A 26,779-nucleotide genomic window follows, 5' to 3' on the forward strand; every position below is an offset into this window, starting at 1 on the left:
AAAAAAAATATTAAACAGTATTTATTGTAGTGTGTGCCCTCTGACTAAATAAAAAAAAATTGTGAGCGTCTAAATGTAACACATTATATCTGTCTATATTATGTGTCTGCACTTTGATGCTGAAAACAGTCTTTTGTATAAATACTTTTTATTTGTTAAACAGTAAAAAGTATAATTTAGTGAAAAACAGTAGAATACTGTTTGGCAACCCTAAGTATGAATACACTCGCGAATGCAAATTCGGGGATTTTCTAATTTTGCTAAATTTTTGCGTTTGTAGTAGTGTATGGTCAGCAAATAAAAAAAAACAACATTTAATTTTTAGTTTTTATTATATATACAGGGTTACTTGTAAAACACCAGCAACCTCGCAGGACAAGATACCTTACATCATAAGTAACAACATTAATAATTGTTCTACGACTTGATATTTTGTTAGATTTTATTTTCATAAAAAAATAAATGTTCATTTCATTTTCCGTTTGAATATTATAAACTCTACGCGCATCACAAAAATTACGTAAACAAGAAGCGAACGGGAGGGGAAAGGGGGCGTCGCGTCGCGGTTGTCCTTTCGATGATGAGTAGAACATAGACTTACAAACGTTAGGAGAGTACAATAAAAGCTTAAAAAATCATTTAAAAATAATTTATTTCGTTATGCCAACAGCCAAAAGTCGTAGAACAAATGTTACTTAATATGATGTTAGCTATCTTGTCCTGCGAGGTTGCCGGTGTTTTACAAATAACCCTGTATATGGGATTTTAAATTAAACTATATGTGTTTCTCCTCTGAAAAAGATGAAACTTTATTTTAATATTTGCACATTTAACATACGTATAACTTTTACATTAACAATTAACAATATAAAGTTACAACACTTACACACAAATTAAACACTTCAACAAATATTATAACAATAATAACAACAATCAACAAATACAAAATTTAACAATTACGTAATAATTATAACTTTTGAATGAAATGTGTGCTTTATGTTCTAACGGTACCAAGCGACTCACGGACTGCACGTGGTACCTGCGGACAGCGTAAACTGGTTTATTCTGGTTTTGTGCGTGTTTCCACTTTCAACTATCAAGTGACGATTTATTTATTTGTTTTGTTTCGTAATTATTGTGGTCAAATAATAATAACGAAACAAATTATTATGGACACGATATTTTATTGTTTCACGGTAGTCGTTTTGTCGTTTGCTCAAGAACGTGAAATTGAATGATAATTATTTTTTTTTTTATAAAGTCAAAACCATTTTCTTTCAAATAAAAACTTGTTTTTATTGAAAACAAAAATCAGAGTATTGCTAGGAATAAGTATAAAATTAAATAGTAATGTAAGGATATCGAAACATTTTTGTATAGGCCTGAACGTTATAGTGGAAACGCGCTCTAAGATCTGAGTAATATACACACCACTAGATATGCAAATATTTCTCCAAGCTAATTTACCTTGTACTAATATTATACTAATATTGTACTAATATTGTAAATGTGAAAGTAACTCTCAATCACGCCTACTGAACCAATTTGCATAAAATTTGGTATAGAGATATTTTGATACCCGAGAATGGACATAGGATAGGTGTTATCCCGGAAATCCCACGGGAACGGGAATTATGCGGGTTTTTCTTTGACTGCGCGGGCGATGCCGCGGGCGGAAAGCTAGTATATAATAAAAATAAATATAATATAAAGTATAAACACAACAATTTAACATTCATTCAAATCATACAAACAAACAGACATAAACAAACAGACAGAATTTTTTACGGATTCGTGCTCTATACTGTTTCCCTAATATCGTTTTTTTGAATATATTACATACGTATACACTTTTTTTACTGTTTTATTATATACGTATAGATTATCATCAATAATTATAAATAAAAATTAAAAAATAATAATAAATTATCATATTACATAATTTGCCATGATTTCAACTTCACTGTATACTAACTACCGAAAATACGCGTTGAACGCGCGAAGAATATTGTGTTTAATTTAGCGTCCGATGAACTTTACGTAAGTACGGTGAGCCGTGTATGATGGAAGAATGATTGCGCGCGGCATGGCGCGCTAGGGCGGGGCCCATAACTTTAGAAATTCTCTGGCTTTATGCCCACTCTTAAGGCGTTACCCGGCAATTTCGACTATGTTCAACCTCTATAAAGTCTGGTACAACATAAAGCACAATACCGAAAAAAATATATAAAATAGGATGGTCTTTGATCTTTAATTGCTCGCGAGGACTTTTTTCCAAAGTTAATAGATTTCTAGAAAAAAAATGTGCCGTGGTCTTCGATTTTTACGCAAATACTCTATAAACTTCGTAACCTGCTGACTTAGAGCTCTGAAAATTTTATGTTTAATAAATTATCAGTTACACAACAGTCCCTGACGAGGATTTTTTGTTTCACTGATTAGTATCTTTTTAAATACAAAATGCGAGGAAAAAAGAAGGTGCAGGGTGAGAGGTTTGAGATCCGTCAAGTATGCTCAAGGTTATTAGCGCATGTAAAAGCCTTAATATGTCGACTTTTCGTTCGTCTGTTAGAACTCTAAGTCTACACCAAAGGATGAAAGCAGTTTAAAAATCTAAAAACCATAGATATCTATCACCGTTTACAACCAATTATTTCATTACGTACTATCGTCTACATCTCGCACCGTCTACTTTCGACCAATTAACTATGATTTCTAGCGTTTCAATACATCCGACTAGAAAATGTCGGCTTTTTATACATGGACATAAATTTAATGGACGCTTAATTGATTTATCACTGACAGCGTGTTGAGTTCGCATTATAAATCAGATTTTAAACAAAAAATAAGGATGTGTCTGCGATTCTTAGTACTAATATGGATTAATTTATGCCCATAAATATAATAGACGGAACGAATATTATTCTATGTATAGACTTGTCCGACTTGTTTTCTATTTTAATTATTTTTTCTTTATAGGGACGACACAAACGAAATGCGACGTTTCCTGGCGGTCAAACAGCGAGCCTGCTGCAGTCTTCTACCACGAGAAGTAAGTTCTGATATTCTTATTTTTAAACTAATGGTTAGATTATTGGGAACATCAAACTCTATATATTCATTGGATACTAAACATGTTTATAAAAATGATTTTGAAGGTATTCAATATTTCTTCTTCTCATATTTACATTCGTATTCTCAGAAGTATCGCTATCATCCTTACATTCCAAATTCACTTCTCCTGCATTACCACCGATCCTCCACAAACTCCGAACAAATCAGTTTACCTTCCATAAAGATCCTGCGATTACAGAGTACTCAGCAGACGCGTCAACACTCCGGGATGCTGCGGAGGCCCGACCCCGGTACTGTGGGGGAACTACCACCTGGCCAGGTCCGAGGGTCCAGCCACCGCAGCCGGAGATACCCAGCCTGGCTTCACCTACCAATATTGACACCAAAGGTAAGATTGTGATTTGACAAATTGATTCAGTAAATTGCAACGTTAACTTAGTACAAGGCATTCATTCGTGATTATTTTTTTTAAATGTATTGATTTTTTTTTTTTTTGAGATTTGATTATTGAGTTGGATGAAAATAATTCCTCCACAATATCTTGTTTAGATGATTAAGCAAACAGTAAGATTATATAAAGTAAAGGAATACTAACTACTAACTTAATATGTATTTTTCTGGGTTGACAGCTTATCCATTTTATAGCATTATTCACTGTGCTCAGTTTCTATCCACAAATGTCGTTTCCCAATTAACACTTGGCAACAAAAAGCAAATCCGGTCCAATTCCTCACATAGTTTTTGTGCATCAATTAAATATGCGCGCATTAATTCCATTCGACGGTTATTTGCATATAAATCCACGTCCTTGATAACCCGAGGTAGCGTTTCATTGAGGCGGGCGCTCCCAGCTGACGTCAGCAAACGTGCATGCATCAGATACAGGCTTTGGCAATAGACATTGGGACTACATACATCTTAACGTTTGCATTCGTGATGGTAATTTTTGTAGTCTTAGTTATCCGCATAAATAAACGTAAATCGTGATGGTAAATTGTTGTACACTTAGGTATATAGGTAGCTAAATAGATGGTAGTGGTGCAGATACATCAGTAGTTATTTAAACATGAATCAAATATCTGTCATTGCACAATAAAAAGTTCTATATAAATCAAATGTGTTTGTATGCTATTTTTATGATCGCCTATAATACGCCAGTATTTGTTGCAATTTATGGATACAAAAAAATCTAAACACTGACAAACTAGTGCTTCTTTACATAAATCTTTCTTAATGAATTGAATGTTATATTCTTCAGTCATATTTGGATAAAATTGTGTCTATATATCGGGGAAAATTTCAATAGAAGCGACTTCTTACAGATGTGAGTTGTCCCTGTAAATAAATACCTTCCCACTTTATGGTGCCCATGGAGATTTGCATTTCAAATTTTGTCCCATAATTTTATAATTGTGAGTCTTATTAGCGCGACCCAAATTATTGAACACCGTCCCACAGCTGCATTGCAAATTAAACGTGTGTTTACTGTAATGCTCAATGAATAATTAGACAATTCTGGGAAATTTATTGAGAAACCAAAACCTAGTTAAATCATGCGGCGATTGGCAAAGCTTTCAATGCAAAGCTTGAGCTTGAATGTATTTTTGCGAATCCCATTATGTCTACTATTTACCTCAAAAGCGATTAATAAAAAAAATCTATTTGTAAGGTTTCTTTCTCATTTAGATAATATATTCGTAGTTGTAAACAGAAATTGATTAACTCTTCTCATTACTAAAATTGAATAGTAAAATGAATGAGAAGGAAATTATTGCAATATCGGAAAAGGCTTTAGAACAATGTAAAGCATGCACATTCTGTGGCTTATTGAAAATTGCATAATAAATAACACCATCGTAACACTTTCCGTATTTATTGTTATGAGTTGTTGCTATAAAATTTCAAATATAAATTCAATTCCGCGCAACTATATTATGTAACTGCAATATGTGGCCATTATTGCGGTACTTTTTCCGACACGCATAAATATCTACGATGCACATACACCGCGTATTTATTACCACAACGAGCAACAAAAACAGTTTAACGCGCGCAATGTATGCAGTATTCACATGCCTTATCGATCATGGTGTCGATTAATCTAACATATTAGGATTGTTTTTGTCCCGCTCCTGCACGGAGTCTGCGGTATGTCCTGTCTCGGTCGCCCAGTGTGAGATCTCACCTGGGTCATAAATCGTCTCGGGTGACAACGGGTTAAGTCCTAATTAGAAGCCGTTAGCGGCTAGCAGCTCTTAGCAGTGAGTTACGGGTTAATACTTACGATGTGTCTTGCGTGCTGCGCTAGGTGTGAAAGTCCTAAGGCATAACATCCTTTATTATCGATATTATAAATGTGAAAGTATTTGTGTTAATTACACAGTACTGTAAGGCGATGGTTAACTAAAATATGCTTAAGGAAATTTAGATATTACTGATGGGAAAATCCACATGCAGCGCAGAGGAAGATGCGAAAGATTTAATAACTGGTATTTAACGGGTGATAAATTTTATAGTTTTGAGTCAGTCTGGCTACTTAGCCAGCTTCCAGGAAAATGCTACAATGCAGTCATACAACCTTCCTTGTACCCTAGAATATTGTTGACATTATGCCAATCATCCTCTGAAAATATTTATGGAAGATCCTTATTACAATAAAACTGAAACATTTATCAACTTCGATTCACGGTAAATTGTCTTATTGTTGCTGTCCCTGGCTTTTGAAAGACTATATTTCTTATAAAAATATGCCCTAAAATCAAGCTAAACTTCGCAACACCGCAGTTGCCTACATATCGCGCCACATGTACCACGTCCACAGACCATCGTCAATTATACCGCACCGTTAGTGCCAGTATCAATTGATTATAATTATTCACGTTCTGTATGCACACGTCGTGATTTATAAGCATTTATCCGTCATTACTGTGTACCGTATTATTCAGGATCGCAATTTTCATTTTTAAAGGTCCTTCACTCTTAAGTTTATTAGGTGTAATAACTAATAACACATTTTGTACACATATAGCTTTGATGTTTTTAATGATGGAAATATCCTTAAGAGTCGTCTCAATTGGTTAAAATTGCAATGTATTTTAAGTCCCACAATGTGTACCTACCTAAAAGTCGAGTTCTCCAGCGCGGCCAAATTTATCGAAACACCCTTTCTCAGTAACCAGTTACAAACGTCTAAATATACAGCCTCTCGTTAATATATCAGGGTACTAGAGCACAGATAATGAATTATTAATTGAAAACAAACCCGACCCAGTTAGAATGGCATTATCTTGTTTCCGATATCGTCGACAACTTGTCCGGGCTCGGGCCAACTTGCAGACGGTCATTTCCTCAATTACAATACATTTGTGGTTTTTTGGTGCATTTATTTGTCTCTTGTAAATAAATCTATAGCGGTAATCCGTTTGTTGGAACGAAGTTCCTTAACGCGCGTTGCGAAAGGGGGCTAGACGTAAAAAAATTAAGACGAACAGTTGGAACGACACCTATTGGCGGTTTTTGCTATAGTTTTAAGCCATGCGGCGTGTGGTGTTTCTTTGTCTGTCTCTGTATTTATTTCTCATAGAACTTCGTTCCATTCGAGTGACAGTGCTCAATTTTTTTTAAGTTTTTCTATTCTTCCTCTTACATTTAAAATGTTTGCTGGATGCATGATAATTAAAAAGTTAATGGCTAGAAATGCTTTGCAAACAAGACGAGCTCATGGTTAATTAATTTCTGGTTTTGCATCCAGCTTTGTATCTTTATTGTTAATCTTTCTGTTATTATTTGATTCAACATTAAATGGAATATAATAGACAGTATATCTGCGTGCAAGATTATCTTTATTAACTTCGCCTACTAAAGGCATGCGTACGCGCACCTGGCCGATCCTAATTACTGATCTAACGGCGTTAGGGTTAACCTTTAATTACAGATTACAAATCAACGGCCGTACTATGGAATTGCTCACACGTCTTCCAATATCTTAAAATATATTGTAGCTTTGTAGAAACTTATGAAGTAATCAGAAAATATATATCTTATTTTTACAGTCGTATTAAGGGTTTGTGTTTTATGATAAAAGCACTTTATCTACTATTTTATTAATTTTGGCATGGTATGTATGTTAATTATTTAGAAGTTGCTATTACATTAGTGGAATGATAAAAGTCTCCCATAGGTTTTATTGTGTAGTTCCTTTCATAGGTTAATTGTTATATTATACTTTTTATTCACAATTGTACTACCTCCTAGTGCAAGTACAATTGAATTGCATTTAAAGTTGCTAAAATATAACGAATCGAGAAACCGTAGTATGAATGTAACTTGCAATATTATACGTGATACACGGAATCCAATTGTTTCTTCGATAATGTCGGTATTGAATGAATAATGCCGTGGGTTTAATTAAAGGCTTGCCACGTCTTTTTCCTCACAATCATATTTCGTATTACATTGCGTTATGTTGAAAATTGATTATTGCGTTGCAGTTGTACTGTTGCGTCAATGTACTGAATGCATTGATTCTTTCAAACTGTCTGATTGTATAGTGGTCGTGGATGAGTAGTGCTAAAGTCCTGGATTCTTTCGTGTCAGATGTAATATTTGTTTGTGTTGAAGTTTTATATCTGGAGTTATTAGTATCTGGGTATTAAACCCAGTAGCCTGGATTTCAAAATTATGCTATCATACATATAAATTTAACACCACTTTTAAAACCTTGTACTCATAAGAAGACAATTATATAACCCGATGAATCATCGCTAAAGAAACAGCGCCAAATAAAGGAGTCGATACATCAAACCAGTCTCAAACATAGCCAGACGAATTCGTTTTGACAATTTGCACTCGTTTCGATTGTTTAAAAACTTTCACGCACTTTTTATATCGCAAAGTGAGCAATTTGAAACATAAATACTTGAAAGAAACCGCCTCGATACAACGAGGTGACGCGTGCGGGTGCATTTCACTTTCATTTCTAGCGTGAGAGCTGCTGATATATCTGTAGCATCCATTTGTTTAACGTATGGCAAGGACTTTCTTCGATATATTATACAGTTACTATTAAATATTACATCGGTTGAATTCGTTAGTGAATTTTAGTTAGGGAAATGATGTAGATTACATGTGTAAACTAATACTTGATGATGCTGGTACTTTATGTCTTTGTCAACACAGATAGCTATAATACATATATTTTAATGGCATTGTCATTCTAATCCAATTGTCTCCACGAAATCATTTCACTACACACACTAACATTATTCACCCCTAAAAAACTTCTTGAAATGTCCATTTTTAAGAAATCACAAAAATTACAATTAATTTACATAATAACTGAATCATTATCATAATCTCTTTACAACATTTATGCATAATATCCATCGTAAATCATATAAGAAAATATTTCTCCAGCTCTTGGTCTAGGCGCGTGCGGCAGTGCGTGACGATTGTGACAGATCTGTAAGATCTCGCCGTACTTTACGAGGAGACACTTCGCGCCGTATAAAGTGCTTTAATGTCATCATTGTTAAGAGAAAATATACCATTTCTTATTATCATTATTACTGTAGGAAGCAGTTGGAGAGGCAAAAACTTATACGATCAAATATATCGATACATGTTTAATTTTACATTACTTACAGTCGGGGCTGTTCGTTTGATCATCCGCCAATTTGGAAAAAAACATCTGTATGATGATTTCAATAAATACAATGTATGTATTTAAATTTAACATTGAATACCCTCAATCGGCAAACATACGTACATAGTATAATATGTTCAATTAATATCGATTGAAAATGAATAAAAAAATTAATCAAATTAGGGCTGATTTTTCAATCGTTGGTTAAAACTTATTCATCGAATAACGTATTAATTGACAGTTTACAGGTGACATTTTAAAATATTTGTGTAATACTTTATTGGACGGATAAATTTTAACCAAGGATTGAACAATCGGCCCTCTTGAACAAATCTACTAAGAAAACATACATTATAAAGTAAGGGCCTCAACAAATCGTTATTCATACTTATAACCGTGTGTAACTTGTAACATTCCTCAGTACCTACTTTCTCTACTATTATTATTCTGATTGAGACGTTAGCAAAAATGGCCCATGGCTAAAATGTAACTATGAAATAAAGTTAGAAACGCTACGTAAGACCGCAAATATGTGTATTCGATGTTTGTTATAATAAAAATACCACGGGAATAGTAATTTTAGGTAACTTTGAAAATGTTTATGTAGTAATGTGTCAACCTAAAAACTAAGTGGACGATATATTTCTACATCATAAAAAATAACTTTAATTATGATGTAGAAATATAAAAAATAAAAAATAAATTATCTTATTTTCACGTTTGATTAAAAATTTAAACAATTAAAATTGTTTTTTTTAGCAAAAGAAAAACCTAAGTAAAAGCTACATACCATTACTTTTTTCACCTTAATACTGTTACATCATAGCAGCTTTTACAGCATCTTCAATTATTAACTAATTATTTTCTCGAATCGTGACATTAGTCACTCGCCTGCAAAAAGCGGAGGCTTTTATTTCGCCGAAGACGAACTTTTACGCGCGAAATGAGTAATGGATCGAGGTCAACGACCTGCTGAATAACTATTTTAAATGTCTGTGGTAACCATAGATTATATATTATGTATGTGTAGTGTATGTGTACATGAAAGGTGATTTGTGTGTGCGATTTATCAAAATGTATGTACCTATGTTGTTACGAAATTAAAGGAAATTTAAATGATATTTTCATACGAGGAGGTCACTGACCTTTGCCCACAAAAAGTTATTTTCTATTAAACAGTTCAATAAAAAATCTCCACAAATCTGTTCCCCTAATAATAATAGTCTACTGATACGTCTCACTAATCCGTTATACAGAAAATTTATACAAAAATTAACAGGACATTACATTTCCTATGAGGAAAATCGTTTCGCACAGCGTCATGGTCGCATAATAAGTTTTCATTCATACCGTCTCGTATTTAACCCGGCCCAGTGGGTGTAAATGATTTACACAAATGGAATCATTGAAATTTATTAGCCGGCCATTTTTTCAGCCATAAATCTCTTCAGAATGACGCGTATGACACCACTACATGGTCCTATTAACGATGCACCTAGTTTTTATAACTTATGAATACAACTAAATGAACTTTAAAAGCTTGTCTGCTAAAGCTATTAGTTTGATGTTTCTAAAAATATCGGTGTATTGAATACGTATGCAAATCTACTGGGAAAGAAATATTGTAATTAACTTTTGACTTTAATCATGAATGGTAATTGAAAACGGAATATTTTTTACATGGACAAAAAAGAGGGTTATGTTTTCTGTGTTCTTGAACCTGAGGGACAAAAAACCAGGGAATAACATGATGAGTATTTAAAATAATTCATCAAATACATACTTTGTAATTAAATCCCCTGAACACATGACTCGTAAGTCATATCTCAGATATATTCAGAGACATATGCAATAATATTTTCCATTTTATCTGCCATACTTGCATCTACTATAATGGGTTTCCCCGTCAAAGCGGATTACGTAACCAGTGAGGGGAAAAATTGAGTCCCAAATATGCTATGATGCAGGTAAAATACTGCATTAAATATTCCTTTTTATATGTCTCGATTAATCGTAGTAGTACGAGGTAAAAAGAAATATATACAATAGAGCGTACTGCTATGGGTACAGAACATATAATATACTAGCTGCTCCTCGCGGTTTCACCAGCATTGCTCCGCTCCTGTTGGTCTTAGCGTGATGATATATAGCCTATAGCCTTCCTCGATAAATGGGCTATCTAACACTGAAAGAATTTTTCAAATCGGACCAGTAGTTCCCGAGCGCGTTCAAACAAACAAACAAACTCTTCAGCTTTATAATATAAGTATAGATAGTATGCACATTGAAACAAGGTGGGCTATAAAATAGTGCACATCCAGTGGCATTCACAACCAATAAAGAAACACTTTATATGCAAAATTGCTTCAATTCATCGGTTGTATCTATGAATAGCTCGCACCGTAATTATGATTTATGGATCTCATAAATCGCTATAAAACTGAATGATGTAATTTTTATACATCTATTAATATATAGGTTTAATAAACATAACTGAGGATTACATTTTATACTAAATTAACACGTTAAAGTCACAGTTATAAACGATTAATGTTAATTGAAATATTTTCCGCATTTTTTTAAACGTTTATAGATTTTTTTTTAATACAAGACGTCTCTACTTCTTGTGACTTGTCTTAACTATGTTTAAAACATAATACTGATCCAAGCATGTACCATGTTCAGTTGTTCTTCCTTTTTATATATTTGTCATCTCGTCTTCTATCTTTGAGAAACCATATAAATATTTCAATAATATAATGCAATACAAAAGTCACGTACTATATTATATATTGTATTTAATAAGCTAGATAATATAATGCTAAAACAGAGTTCGCGTGTCTGTTTAAAGGTTTCGTAGGAGCGCAATAATTTCGTATAATGACAGCTTCATTTATATTATTTGATCTTCTGCTTGCCGAGATCGTTTGCCACTCAACTATTGAGGCCACGACACGCAAAAGCCTTAATATATAAATATTTAACAGGTATACGAATCTGCTTCACATGTAGGTAATACTTAAAGGTTACAAAGAATTAATTTCAATTTATTTATTTTTATTATGTAACTTGTAACTTGTAAGTAAAGGCTTACACTTCTGGAAGGCATCTGCTCAACACCACTAAGGGACACTCAATGTCATCGTATAACTTCTAAATACTGGACCTAAACCAAACATATTTATTTTAGTTAATAATCAGCAAAAAATCTGTACCTAATATAATTCTTCGATTGAGCATAAAAATATTCACATGTAAATCTACAGTTAATAATATCTGCATCTCTCCATTATCCGTCTCAACAAACCCGCCCTTTTAGTCATAAAGCTAAGCCCCAAACGAAGTAAAGGCATTATTACCGTGCTAAAGGGTTCATTCGGCCCAATCTTGACGACCTTCGTAAATCGCACGCGATACTCATCGGGTTGCCAATCCCCAATTATTATAAGAGCAACAATGTCAACATACCAAGATGAAATTATTTAAAGTACATGTCTGCGAGCCCTCCAAGATTTATTACTAGTCAATTATATACCGAGCAGTGTATATTGAAATAACAAATGATGCATCTACAAATTGCATCTGTACACAGATAATATATCACTCTCGTTGTCCCTAAAGGTCTGTTTCGTGACTTGTTAAAAATATTTGCATTTTACAATATACGCAGAAATTGTTAACCACTTGTAAGAAATATAAGATTGCAGTTATTGATATTTTACATGGGTTTTTCAAGATAATAATTGTAATTATTGGTGTATAATTGTTCAGTACACGAAATGCATATTGTAATTTGTAATATTGAAGAAAGTTAATATTACTTTGCGTGTAATTTACTTACACACAAAGTTCTTTACTACCTGTTTTCTGTCTCTCAAAAATTTTATAAATCAAAGCGTTATTTAAGATTAGTTGTATCACTCCATGCCTAACACTTTTCGTATTAATGCATATTTCTCAATTCCAATATAAATATTATTTAAAGATCTGACTTCAAATAATTTAAAGAAATAATTTCTTTGTTCCAGTATACACAGACCAACCAGTATCGTCAGCGTCCCCTCCCACCCGGGACAAAATCAACGGGGAGGAGAAAGCGCGCTCCCGCAGGAGGGACACTTGGCCCGAACCTAACACCACACCTAGTACTGATGATGGTGAGTTTATTCGTATGGGAAATTGCACTTTGTTGCTTAGTGTCGCTTTTTCTTTAAATGTTACGGGAAGTTAGCTTCTGTAACTTTTGTATATTGTTCAAGTAATATAAAAAAGTAGAAAACTAGAAACTGTAAATTAATATCGATTAGACTGCAACGACAAACAATTATCAATAGAATTGTAATTTCGCACAAGCGTTCACATCTTCGGTAGTATAGTGGTAAGTATCCCCGCCTGTCACGCGGGAGACCGGGGTTCGATTCCCCGCCGGAGAGACCTCTTTTTGGAGTTTTGTTTTTTGTTTTTATTTAATTTTTTTGAATAAGACTATTGTAATTATTGTAAAATTTACATAATAAATTAAAATTGTTTTTATTTTCTTATAATTATATTTATTTTTTGCTATATATTGCTTGAATAGAAGTCAACAATATTATAAAGTTTAAATTTTTTTAATTATAAACTATTATAAAAAAACAAAATTAAACGACGTTTTAAGTCGGAAAAATAAATCGAGTGAAAAGTAAAAAAAGATCTCTCCGGCGGGGAATCGAACCCCGGTCTCCCGCGTGACAGGCGGGGATACTGACCACTATACTACCGAAGACTTGTCGAAGATGTCGAAATTGTTAGTCTGTTTACTGAACATAAAAACTTCAAATAAATTGTTCTACAGAAAAAAAATTAAATGGATTAGGTATTATTTCTCTCCACTTGATAAAATTATTATATCACCAAACACCATATAGAATAAGCAAAAGAAATTATTTATTCATCTTTATCACTTTATTTACAAAATAATAATAATTATATTGTTATAAACCATAACTAATAACAAATATGTACAACATAATGCAAATATACCAGACCATAATATAGTAAAGAGCAAGTGATATTTTATAAACGACAGGTGCGAATTTATTACACAATTGTTTTGAAATATTTAATTTTCTCATACTCCAGCAAGCGTCCGCTCGCCGCTACTGCAGCAACAGCACCAGCAGTACGACGAGCAGCTGCGCGACATAGCCGCGTCGCTCACGAGACCGCGCTCCCGCCGAGCCCTGCCGCCCACGCTCGAGCGGCCCACCCGCTTGCCGCCGCCCGATCGGCTGACGGTAAATGTGTGCTAATGTATACACTGATTATCTCAAGATGGAATGAGATCTCTATCAGTATGAAAATATTTAGTAAAACGGAAAAAAGAACTATTTAAAAATAGTAACGTAATAAATAGGTAAATTAAGGTAATAAAACCAACTTGTATAATAAAATTGTATAAATTCTGTTTCTTGTTAAGTAACTTAAGTTAACCTAATTAACAAGGTGAATGAAACCAACTTGTATAATAAACTTGTTGAAATTCTACTACTTGCGTATAACGCGTTAACTTAAACAATATAACATTTTTATTAAGTTAGATAAATCTAATATTTCAGGCTAGAGGATCACCAGATGGCGGAGCACCAACCGAAGAAGGTCTAACCAGCTCAGCAAGCGAAGGCAGCGAACCGACAGATGCCGTGGAAGCCGCTGAAAGCGCGGAAGGAGTGCGTGTGGAACTGCCAGCTGAAAGGCTGCTTCACGCAAGAGCTGGCTGGCTCCAACGACGAGGGGCCTCTGGCTGGTCGAGACACTGGTTCGTGCTGCGAGGAGCTGCTCTGCTCTACTTCAGAGACCCTCACGCAGAACACAGGGGACTCATGGATGGCGTTATAGACTTGAGTGGCGTGGCTAGAGTCGTCGAACTGCCGACGTCGACAACTACTAATGGATATGCTTTTGAAACAGAGGTGAGTATTGTATTATGTTAAAATAAATGTAAACTACAATAATGTATCAAATATCATTGTATTATTTTCTTTATTTAATTGAAATTTACTTTATTATTGACTGTTTTCAGACTTGGGATGGCAAGCATATAGTTCTATCCGCAGTGACAGCCGGAATCCGAGGAAACTGGGTATCCGCTATACGAAGAACGGCCGGCTTGCCAGACACTGGACCTCTTTCACTTATATTACGTGAAGATTCGGTCGATCAGGCGTCAGAGTCATCCACCTCACCTATCACTCCGGTTACACCGAATGCTTTAAAATCAGCTCCATTCTCATCTGATGAAGAATATAGAACGGCTTCAGAAGGTGGGCGCAGAGACAGCGCAGACTGGGGGGATGTTGCCCCGCAACCACCACCTTCCCCTATCCTCAGTCGTACTCCCATTTCCAAAGTCAAAGAAAAAGTACGCGCTAGAGGATGTCATACCGCACCCTTAAAAAGTGATAATAAATGTGAGAGAGATGAAATTGACGCTGCCAAAGAGAACGAACGCCCGACGGATAATATAGTAGAGGATAATGAGAAACCAAATGAACCCAGAAAACGTAGCTATATTTCGACGATAGATAAACAATCTATCGAAATCGACGACCTGCGAAAGCAGTTGAAACTAGCACTTAGCGACGTCAACGCCGCTGAATCAGAATTAGCACGATTGAGAAAGCTAAAATCTGAGGCGGCGTTGAGAGAGAAAAAGATGGAAGATCTTGTTATTACGTTGCAGAAAAAGGAGGAAGAACTGTCGGCGAGAACAAAAGAGGCTGAAAATTTAGATGCTATCAAGCAACTGTATAATCAAGATAAAAACATGTGGGAAACAAAATTAACAGAAACTCAAAACTTTTTAAAAGAATCAACGGAGCACTGTGAACTTTTGACGAGGCAACTTACATCAGCTCAAGAAAATGTTAAACAACTCCAAAGGGAATTAAACGACTTAAATGATAAATTAATGAAGAGCGTCAAAGAAAACGATACGTTGTATGCAAGAATTCGTGAATTAGAAAACAAAGTTGTCGCTGAATCTCCGACGAAAGAGAAAAGAAAAAGCGTCGGTTCACTGAGTGAATTGAGTAATATAAACGAAAATTTAAATTTAGAGTCCTTAGAGAAGAACAGACTGATCGAAGAATATGTAGAATTACGAAGTAGGTTTATAAAGGCGATACAAGAAATAAAAACGATGAAGAAAGAACTTCGTGAATCGCATAATATGTACGATGAACTAGAAATTACAAATATGAAATTAATTAATGAAATGAAATTAAGAGAACAATGTAGTAGGTCTGAAATCGATTTAATGGCTGCTAGGATTTTAGATTTAACGCAAAAATTAACCGCATCGGACAAGCAAGTGCGTACATTGAAACATAAAATACAAAAGACTGAGTCTAGAGAAAAGAGACGCAGCTTATCGTTAAAGGGAAGAGAATCGTTTACATTAGGTAAAGAAGTAGAGGATAAGCTGACCGAACTTGAAAATAAAATAACTCTCTTAGAAACGGGTGAAACTGTACCAACGATAAATTCACCGTCTAAAAGTGCTTCGCCAGCCAAAGAAAAGGTTACGAAAACCGATGGTGTTACAGACGAGAAAAGAATGAAACGTCTGGCTGCACGTCTCAGAAGAAAGTCTTTGGATAGCGCAACTAGTTCTGAACCTATGAAAATGCTTGTTAGATTAAGTTCACTAGAAACCAAAGTAGCTTCCGTTCTCGAGACTCGTAGAGACTTTACGAACTCGTGTGAATCTCTGAGCCAAGCGACAATATCGGCTGACAGCCCCGTTTTTAATGAAAGTCAAGAAAATTCAATCGGAACTCAGTCTCAGAGGCATCTCCTTGACAGATTACAAAGTCTCGAAAGCGTCGTAATACACTCAAGAAACAAAGTCAACGAGTGCCTCTGTCAAATGAGCGCAATGAGAGCCGCCAAGTCTCGAAGGTCACCATCACCTAGTCTCGAAAAGAAATACAGTTTGAAGTCAATGGAAAAATGCTTGACCGATGTCAGTAAGAAACTACAGGAATGCTTCGACCGGTGCGTGATAGATTCTAATGAACAGAACGCTACGGAAGAAGTCAACGACAGCATAGCGCAGGTTGTCCTACAGTTGGAGGAACAGCTGAGAATGAAACTTTTAGAAATATCGAAGCGAAAGGCTGCACTGTACGAAGCGGGCGAGCTCACTCAGAGAAAGAGCTTAGAAATTCTGGCAGAGAAACTCGCCTACGAAGCCGTCCTGGTGGGCAGGATCCAGGAAGCCCTCGAATCGTCGAACGGCAGCAGATTCTTCGCTAGATTAATCAAGTCTGAAATAACGGAAACTAGTCAGTTAATCGATAATCTTAAGTGTAAGTTGAACGGAGAGAGCGGGAAGATTTTCGACGCGACGAAGAACTCCCTCGACTATCTCGCAAAGATACTGTCCCGAAAGATCGACGTCATGAACGGGACGCGGAGCGACGACAACCGGCGGTCGCAGCTCATAGTGCACGGCGCCGACCTCGAGGCGCTGAAGGCGTCGCAGAAGGAGGTCGCCGAGGCGGTCGAAAAATACAAAACGGACAAGCTGATCGAGCTGTGCTCGGCGCTCGCCTGCGAGACGCTATCCTTCACGTCGCCCGGCGACAGCGACTTCGAACAGCACAGAGCGAACACGGAGGCGGCGCGCGTGCGCGAGGCGTGGGCCTCCGCGCGGGACACGCTGGGCGCCGAGCTGGTGCAGGCGGAGGTGGCCCGCGCGCTGGCCCGCGCCGCGCAGCTGTGCGAGCGGCGCCTGGACGAGTCGCGCGCCACGCGCCTCACGCTCACGGCGCAGGACCGCGCCGACCTCGAGCTGTGGTGGCAGGCGGCGCACGACCACCTGCGCTGCGAGATGGACGCCGCCGTGCGCGACATCGCCGCGCGCTACCGCGAGTGCCTCGCCGCCGAGCGCCGCGAGGGCTCGCCGGCGCTCGACAGCCGCGCGCTGCTGCAGCAGCTCGCCGACGTGCTCGCGCAGAAGGCGCTCGTGGACGCGCGCGTGGCGGTGGTGGAGGGCACGTACCGCGCCGCCGAGCCGCGCGCCGCCGCGCCGCGCGACGCCGACGCCGTCTCCTCGCTGGAAGCCGACCCCGCCGCCGAGGCGGAGTTCGTCTACCTCTTCCAGCGCTTCTCGAACGAGTGCCGCGCGCTCTTCTCCAGTGACTGTTCCGGCAACAGTGAAGACTCGACGAAGATCGGCGAGAGCCTCGAGCGGGTGGAGGCGGCGGTGGCGGAGGTGCGGCGGCGGCTCGCGGGCGACGCGGAGCCGCCGGAGGAGCAGAGCAGCGCGCCGGCCGACCCGGTGGCGCGCGTCGAGGCGCTGCGGCTGCGCGTGGAGGCGCTGCAGGCGCTGGCGCCGTGCCCGCACTGCCGGCGCCTGCAGGACGCGCTGGACCGGCTGGCGGCCGAGCGGGCGCGCGGCGAGTGCGCGCTGGCGCAGCAGGCGGGCGCGCTGGCGGCAGCACGGCGCGCGCGGGCCCAGCTGCAGGCGCAGCACGAGCGCGAGCGGGCCGCGCTGCGGGACCGCGCGCGCACGCTGCAGCGCCGCCTCGCCGCACTCGACTCCGAGTACTCGGCGCAGCTGGAGAGCTTGCGTGCCGCTTATCAGGTGAGCATCGTGTTTATTTATTTAACCTATTATTATAGTATTCATTTTGAAATGAACAAAGCATTTATATTCCCACTGAATATTCCACTTCAAATATACATAAAAAAACCTTTTGGCAAAGTCTATCCCTTACGTAAAGCGTGAACGTATCATATTTATTGCTTCTTATTAAATACCACAAATAAGTTGAATTCGTACTTCCACGTACGTTACCACGCGCGCACCTAACGACGTCGCCTGTAACCGTGCACGTGTCGCAGAGCGCGGTGTCCGCGGAGGCGCACGGCGACGGGCTGCGCGCGCGCTACCAGCAGGAGATCGAGCAGCTGCGCGCGCTGTGCGAGAAGGGGCTCATGGCCATGGAGAGCTCACACCGCCGCATCGTGCGCGAGATGGAGGACAAGCACCGCGCCGAGCGGGAACAGCTTAGGTAACTTATTTATTTACACTTTGTTTACAGATTGTAACTTATTAATTTACAATTTGTTTACAGATTGTAACTTATTAATTTACAATTTGTTTACAGATTGTAACTTATTAATTTACACTTTGTTTGCAAAGTGGAGATTCACCCGTAGGTAACAGTAGCTACTCGTATAGATTTTTTTACCTTGTCTGCGATTCTTGTGATTTTATTTCTATGCCATACAAGATAAGAAATATTCACATGTACCTCCTCGTAATCAAATGACTCAAATTAACCAAATTAACCATTATCTCCCCACAGATTGGAAAAGGAACAAGCACTAGCAGAAGAAACTCGCGCCACTCTAGCAGCACTGGACGCGATGCGCAAGGCACACGAGAGCGAGGTGCGGCGCGAGGTGGACAAGTTCAAGCAGGACTTCCTCGCGCGAGGCTCTAGTGACCTGTCGCAGATCAGCTCTCGACACCAGTGAGTTCCAGTTCTAATCTTCCTTTGCACTTGTGGTCTATTTAATAATCAGCTTTAATTCTAGTTTGAATACTGGAGAAAAACCAAATGTATTTTTAAATTCCGAGTGACTTTTTCAAATATTCATTTATGATGTTATTTTTCAAAATTATGTTCATATTGTATAAGACGTAAATGTTGTATTCACGTACATTATTGCAGGCTGTGTTCACCTCTAGAAGGGTCGGCACTTATTACATGAAATGTATCATAGGATAACCATTTCAATTTTTGTAATCCAGTTTGATGGACCTAATCAATTATAAAATTAAATAATACAACGTTATATTGGGAATATAATCTGAATATGACATTTCCCTGTTAACAATAAAAAAATTTCTCAAAAATCTCGTCTCACATTCACCCTGTGCCTTCCAGACAAGAGATGGAGGAGATAAAGCGCGAGATCCTGTCCCTCTCGGAGAAGTACTCGGTGAAGTGCGTGGAGAGCGCCGCGCTGGAGGAGCGCCTCGCGGCCGCCACCGCGCAGCTCGCGCACGCGCACAACCACATCATGCAGCTGGACAGCAGGTGGGTGCAGCACCAGCAGAAATAGAACAAGTCTAATTTCTTCCTAATTGTAGAAGCCTAATTGAATAAAAAATGTTTAAATGTTTGAGTTTAATGGAACAAGTCTAATTTCTTCTTCATTCTAGAAGAAGTCTTATTGAATAAATAAATATTTAAATGTTTGAGTTAAAAAAAATTGGGTTATGTTCCAGTGGGAACACGACTGGGGACTGGGAAGTGGCTGGATGCGACTGGCTAGGGTTTTCTGGTTAGTCGCTGCTGACAAATGGCTTCTGATTAATGACTTCTGACACGTGGCTTCTGACTAGGAGCTGCTATTAAGTGGCTTCTGCCACAGTTGACAGATATATACTGCCTTGTGTGTACTGTCTACTGAATAATGCCGAGTTACTTGCTAGTTGTTAATGACCACTGACTACATACTACTTCTGTGTGTTAAGAATTAAAGATAAATCTGGGTACCATGCTAAAATGTTCATAAATCACTCCTAAAAGATGACATTGTTCGAACCATGTAAAAAGGGCAAAACCATCATAAAGCTTAGTTCTAGTTAAAACTGCATTAAAAATAATGGCACTAAATCCTACCCTCAAAATTCCAGGAACAAACAGCTCCGAGCTCATCTCATATCCGAGGCGAATGATCTAAAAGCGGCAGAAGCGTCCGCTCTCACACAGCTCATCGAAGACACTGCGCCGGTATGTACCTCACTTCACACATTACATGCTTAACTTAGCTTCTGTATAACTTAAGCTTGTTATACAAGCTGTAGTCAAGGCCTTGCTTGCATGATTCACAAGATCACTGTAACTATTCATTTTCATTTTCTCCGCCAAACCCATTAAATAATTGAAAGCAACATTTATAATCTGTGCACAAAAACAGGAATCGCTCCCAAGCAATTTTAGAATTTTTTTATACAATCTTTATTTTACCAATTGCTAATTCTATGAATACAAGTAGATCGCATAAGTCACTTTATATATATAATATTTATATAAAACTGTAATACAATTTTGTAATGCTTCTGTAAATAGAAGAATATTAGGTAATATTTGTAGATTATTAAAAATTAAAATAAGGTACAGAAAACTGTTTTGTTAATGCGAAACATAGCGTAACGTTAATTAGAGTATGTTTATGTTGACTGGGGTATAAAATAAGAGTCATTAAAGTTAGTCGATTACCTCAATTTTAGTGAGGAAAATTTAGCCTACATTTGAACCTCTTACTTTTAAAATATTCAATGATAGAAGATCTCAATGAATGCGATCACAGTAGTAGTTACTCATAATGTTGCATCGTTGGTTGGCGGGTGCACTAACAGCATGCGGGGGCGGAGGGGCAGGCGGGGGCAATGGGGCAAGTCGGCCAAGTGGGGCAAGCTGGGCAAACGGTGGGGCAAACTGCCCAGCGGTTGCGGCCTGCTTCGCGCTATCGACCTGATGACTCGCCAGGTAAAGTCTTTCTTACCACATCCTAAAGGAAACGTACTCAAACTACATGACTTAAGAGGTAGGCGGAAGGGGGGGGTAGGAGAAATTCAGGAATAGGTTATCTTGTGGTCAATGTTTTAGAGGAAGGAAATATGAAAAAGGCTTTCGTTAAATTTAAGTGCATGATTTTCCTTTTTTTTCCACTTCTTTTACCATTATATTGGTATTCGTGCGCTGTTTTTTCTGTCATCGACTGGGTGTGAAAATTGACTTGATACTTGATGTTATTATAATAATCATTGAAATGTCACGTAGTGTGGGTACGTTCCTACACTTGACATGAATCACCACATATTCCTTTTTAATAAAAAAATATAGTGTAAAACCAAGTGTAAAACTTATTGGACCTTTACTCGATACTTTTTTTTCGACAAAATAGTTTTTTATGCAGTAAACATTTCTAAACAAAGAAAAAAATTTACTGCTTTTGCTTAATGATTTCAATTCTGATAATTATTGATGCTATTCCTCAAACCCATCACCAATCATATTAATATGAAATACCTAACTTAAATTCTAGCTAAAGTGTAGTGAAATAAATCCTTTGCCATTAAACCCAAATTATTCCATCTTCTCATTCTGCCTTTGCATTGCATGACCTTATCGCCTAAAATAATTTCAAAAGCGGTTTATGTAAATATAATTTTAATGTTACTTATGCACAATATGTATATTTTTAATGTAATATTATAATAATTAAATATACTTAAAGTTACTTTGTACATACAACCCACTCATGCTAAAAATTATTATTACTTTGTACTAACTCTAGATTTCACTCAAGTGTTCTATTTAAACAGCACAGTAACATAGCAGTTTCTCAGTTTTATTGCCCATATACCAACTGGTTAGAGGCAAAGAAATTGTTTAACACTCTTAAGTATTCAAATATAAAATAAATATTTGTATAATATAGACGAGATCGACTCGCTCGAGCCCGCAGCAGGAGGCGCGGGCGAGTCGCGCCAAGATGTACGCCAAGACGGAGACCAGAAACCTGCAGCTGTCTCCCGTGCAGGTAAATAGATTATTTGGTCATTGTAACTAATAAAATGGTCTGAATATATGTGTGAATCTGAATATATGTCGTGAAATATATTGTGGACATGAATTATTTCGTTCTATTAGGCGACACATTTCAATTTCTTGTTTAAAGTGTAGTATATTCAATAGGTTCGATGGGAAATTAGTTTTAGGAAAGTATGGTTCTATTAATTGATGTTTTTTTCTTTAAAAGCAGATACGAGACAATCCAAATTCATTTATAATAACGGGGATAGATTATATATAATCTTTTTTGAATCAACCAATATTATTTTAATGAAATATAACACTTTATTCTCATGTTACAGAATTGAAATCGAAACAGCGGTGTTCTGACGACAGGCGAGTGTCCTCTCTAGTGGGCATGGTCGCCGAGAGAAAGAAGCGCTTCGAGCTGTAGCCTTCCTTCACTTTAGTGTTTCACTTGAACCAAACTGTGGTATCACAATTGTAATGTTATACGCCTCTCCCACCACGCTCGCACCTGGCCACTTTGCTTTGAACGCACCAACTTTACATCTTGTAATGAAGTAAACCCTTATTATTGTCACGAATATATACGGATATATACGTTATTAGCTTCATCGATCAAATATTATTTAAAATGTTTAATTTATATGATTAGCGCTCACATAGGTATGGACTAAACCAAATGAGTTATAAGTGGCCAGATCACTCCCACCCACCACAATGTATATACTATTGTTTGATTGTTTTTATAATTTAAATGACTATGTATATTTATCTCTTGTTAGCTACGATTGAATAAAATGTAGCGTGTATGTGTCGTGTTCATGATAGTTTTAGTGTTCGGTTAGTGATGTTTTCTTGTAAAATTTTTGTAACATGTGTAAATACTAATACTGTCTCTATAATTCGTCCCTTAGTGCACAGTCCCGTATCTTTTAAGGAGTTTGTTACCAAATATTTTCTTATTTATGAGTTTTATGACACTTGTTTAGTTTTCGGCGACTCGGTGACTCGCTCGTATGCTTATGTGTTAAAATTATTAACCGCGGGTCGCCGGGTTTCCTTTAGATTTAGTACTGTTTATTTTTTTGTAGATTTATCAAATAGATTTACACATATTATGTATTCGGATGTGGGAGATATTATATATTCGTTTTTTGGAAAGTTAAGAATGTAGATTAGTGGCTGTTATAAGATATATGCGGCTTTTGATGGAAAATTTTTTAGACACAGTAGTCACACAGATTACTGATAATCTATTAAAAAGTTTTGACCAACGGTACTAATTTGTATTGCTTAAGTTCCTTAAATTGACGTATTTTAGAGGAATATTAAGATAATAAATTTATACTTTTATAAGTATTCATATTAACGTATACACCTTATTTGTTACTCGTGTAGAAACTTTAATAAAATTAACTAAAATTTATATTATTATAACAGCCAAATAGAGGCATATTATAGAGTGAACACTTGTCACCCGTGTTTCCCTGTTGTGTTACCATTCCCCTGGGCATTGTCTTCCACCACTACGTTGTGTACAGAGTCACTTGTCTGCCTTACGGAGAGTTAAGCTGCGATATTGATTGCTCAATTAATGTATCTAGTTGTGAAGCGGTAACCAAACGACTTGCTGTGGCTGCGCAGCTTAAATCGGCGCAAATATGACGAAATATTTCATAAAATATTACGAGGTTATCATATATAACTGAACAACAAAAATAGAGTCACTTTTGCGCCGAAGTTAAGAAGATATTTATGTTATTATCTCCCCTTATGTCTTAGTTGACGTTGTAAAGTGTTGGTTTATATAACAAAGATTTTTAAATAAAACTACTTAATACAAATCCAGTGTTTTATTTCATTCTTATTTATCTATGTAGGTATAATATCAATACATAATCCACGTTAACATAATATTGCTGTTGCTAATAGATTCTAGCCTCTTAAACAAAAAAAAATGTCTAATACAATAAATACTGCTACTATTTCATTAATACTAAATTAATATTTACATTGTCAATCACTGATTGGTTTGAGGATACATTTTTCGATTATATCTGATAAAAAAATAAGTATGTACTTACATAACTTTACGCATTCAAAATTAACTATGAATATTTAGTAAAAATTTAAAAAATAGAAAATAAGATGTGTTCAATAAATGTTATTTATTCCGCTATTATACCTACACATTGTCACTATGTTATTCGTTCATAGTCAACGAGGTTAATTCACCATTTATAAAAAAAAATCTAAACAAATCATGTAGACTACAACACATAATAATGAATTTACATACATTCATATCAGGAAATCATATAAGGCCACACCTATTCCACAGAGATACATCTCTACAATGTATTTGTTTCGAAAAAATTACTTTATATGATGTCACAATATGTATTGTCTATTGCATTTCTAAAATGAAATTGTGACCTAAACTCTTTCGTTTCAAATAATTATGAGGTTCTTACAATAAAGAAAATTACAAAAATTCATATCGATAATTTTTATACATAATTCATCTATACATAACTTTATCTATAATATTTTTTAACTTTATCTATAAAATTTTTTAAAGTTGTATAAGCGGCGGTGGTTGCGGCGCATTCCGTGCCGCTCGCCACTGCGCTCGGTGCGCGAGCACGGGGCGACCGAACGCTGTGTGGATGTCGCGGAATGATACCCGCTTGCGGACAACCTCGGGACGAGCGTTTTCTTTGTCTGTTACATTTTGATCGTGTTAATTGAATGTATGAAAGATAATAAAGTTTTATAATCAAAGATTGTAGTATTTATCTCAACAAATTATTAGTAATATCCCAATACACAATATAATCTGCACACTCTTTAATAGAATACACATGACTATGAGATTTTTAACTTTTTTATGGGAATTCAAAATTTAACAAAGTATAGTACTTTATCTGTTAATACTTACGATGCCTGCTCCCTGGCACAGCTTTGGTCTCTCCATCTGCCACTTTATTAAATGGATTGTGTCGCTGGCCGCGTGGAGGCACTTTAGGCTCTTTCTCTTCTGGAGGAGTTATTGTGACGAGAGCAGCTGCTTCTGCTGCTTCCTCAGCTAAAATAAAAAAAATAGAGTATTTGTGTTTAAACAAAAAAATAATATTATAGAAGAAATTTTAATAAATTTATTACAAAATTAAAAAAAAAATATAAGCTTACCTTGTGCTTCATCCAACTGTCTTTGCAACTCGGCCACCATAAGTTTCATATAATCGTAGCTCGCACACGCCAGAGCCTTCATCCAAGCTTCCATAGACGCTTGTGCATTTGTGCACAGGAAATATGTGCGACCACCCTCACAGTGGAACACTATCTTGAAACTATAGGATTCCTCTTCTGTTAATTCTGCAATATGGAGTAATAAGGCAATTGGGATCTTTGAAATATCAAGAATAACTGCATATTATACAATGGACATTTTAATGTGTAAATGTAACAAGGATACAGTATTTTATCCCAAAACATCAACATTAATTTTTAAATTTCCTTCACTATTAAAATAATACAAACCTATTGTACATCCTTCCAAAATGATAACACCTACGGGTTCTTTGTCACCTTTCTTATCGAAATAGAACAACAAATTGCCTTTTAATGTAAACCATCGCCGTTGATAACTCTTGCCCACTTCTCCTCGAAGATCGAGCCATCCTTCTCGATCTACTGGAGTAGCTGACGATGCGAAAGCACATAAATTTTTCTCATTTATCTTCATTTCTGAATTGAAGTTCTACACAAGTAGGAACAACGATTAGAATGTGAATACAATTGAACAATGAATTGAACGCTAGTGAATGTGAAATACACGACTTTAATTGAAATCTTCGATTACACAAACAGTTACTTTCACAGATTAAGTATTAGTTACTGCTACTTTCATTTAGAATCCACAATTTTTTACGTGAAATGTTTTTATTGTTACAAATTAATATTACCTACTCATACATATTCAGTGTGATTTTGACATTGAATTGAGTTTTGACTTTTGACTGACGTTACATATGGACACGTTTAGAAACAATGTTGCCGATGTGCATTCAACTTAAAAGCATCCAACTTCAATATTGTGTGAGAGAAAAACAAAAATGTACATTGCAATTTATAATGTTCTTTACCAATGCAAATTTAGCACCCCATCAATGGAATTTTGGGTCGAAAATGACTTTAATCGATAGGTCTCTGTTACCAATGCAAATTTAGCACCCCATCAATGGAATTTTGGGTCAAAAACGACCTTAATCGATAGGTCCCCGTTAGGTCCTTTAAGGTCCTACATTTTTTTTTGTTAGGTCCCCTTTAGTCTTTTTATAAAAAAAAAATAAAATTTTAGGTATAAAAAAGTACACTTTAGCACCTCATCCATAGAATCTTGGGTCGAAAATGACCTTGATTGATAGGTCTCTGTTAGGTCCCTTAT

At 36.8% G+C, this 26,779-nt stretch overlaps 2 protein-coding genes and 2 non-coding genes across 5 annotated transcripts in view; 2 read left to right on the top strand and 2 right to left on the bottom strand.

The window, feature by feature from the left end:
- Nucleotides 1–24,173, top strand: part of LOC123690826 (protein outspread) — a 229,135-nt gene extending 204,962 nt beyond the window's left edge. The window contains exons 5-16 of one of the 2 annotated variants that reach the window (XM_045634896.1): nt 2,980–3,052; nt 3,299–3,463; nt 12,748–12,876; nt 13,841–13,995; nt 14,317–14,670; nt 14,781–18,350; nt 18,611–18,780; nt 19,078–19,245; nt 19,663–19,815; nt 20,418–20,514; nt 22,229–22,330; nt 22,665–24,173. In XM_045634896.1, coding sequence (XP_045490852.1) covers nt 2,980–3,052; nt 3,299–3,463; nt 12,748–12,876; nt 13,841–13,995; nt 14,317–14,670; nt 14,781–18,350; nt 18,611–18,780; nt 19,078–19,245; nt 19,663–19,815; nt 20,418–20,514; nt 22,229–22,330; nt 22,665–22,670 — 5,142 coding nt within the window. In that variant the 3' untranslated portion in view covers nt 22,671–24,173. The remainder of the gene's footprint in view (nt 1–2,979; nt 3,053–3,298; nt 3,464–12,747; nt 12,877–13,840; nt 13,996–14,316; nt 14,671–14,780; nt 18,351–18,610; nt 18,781–19,077; nt 19,246–19,662; nt 19,816–20,417; nt 20,515–22,228; nt 22,331–22,664) is intronic. The other variant, XM_045634897.1, reaches the window with a different exon arrangement.
- On the top strand, nt 13,081–13,152 carry Trnad-guc. Its single transcript has one exon. It is a non-coding gene; the product is annotated as a tRNA-Asp (tRNA).
- On the bottom strand, nt 13,413–13,484 carry Trnad-guc. Its single transcript has one exon. It is a non-coding gene; the product is annotated as a tRNA-Asp (tRNA).
- Nucleotides 24,174–24,201: 28 nt separating the features above from the next.
- Nucleotides 24,202–26,326, bottom strand: LOC123690835 (sesquipedalian-1). Its single transcript, XM_045634914.1, has 5 exons — nt 26,173–26,326; nt 25,873–26,092; nt 25,522–25,707; nt 25,271–25,417; nt 24,202–25,053 (listed from the first exon to the last, which is right to left on the bottom strand). The coding sequence occupies exons 2-5, from the start codon at nt 26,075–26,077 to the stop codon at nt 24,905–24,907; spliced, it is 687 nt and encodes a 228-aa protein (XP_045490870.1). The 5' UTR covers nt 26,078–26,092; nt 26,173–26,326; the 3' UTR covers nt 24,202–24,904.
- Between the last annotated feature and the right edge of the window lie 453 nt (nt 26,327–26,779).

This window comes from Colias croceus, chromosome 4 (genome assembly GCF_905220415.1).
Source record: "Colias croceus chromosome 4, ilColCroc2.1".
Taxonomy (NCBI): Eukaryota; Metazoa; Arthropoda; class Insecta; order Lepidoptera; family Pieridae; genus Colias; species Colias croceus.

What these genes read in the sequence shown, in the direction of transcription:
- LOC123690835 (XM_045634914.1), bottom strand. Translation starts at nt 26,077, where the DNA reads ATGAAGATAAATGAGAAAAATTTATGTGCTTTCGCATCGTCAGCTACT. An exon ending in TTTGGAAGGATGTACAATAG is followed by an intron (nt 25,708 to 25,872) that starts GTTTGTATTATT and finishes TCCATATTGCAG; the next exon opens with AATTAACAGAAGAGGAATCC. An exon ending in ACAGTTGGATGAAGCACAAG is followed by an intron (nt 25,418 to 25,521) that starts GTAAGCTTATAT and finishes TTTTTATTTTAG; the next exon opens with CTGAGGAAGCAGCAGAAGCA.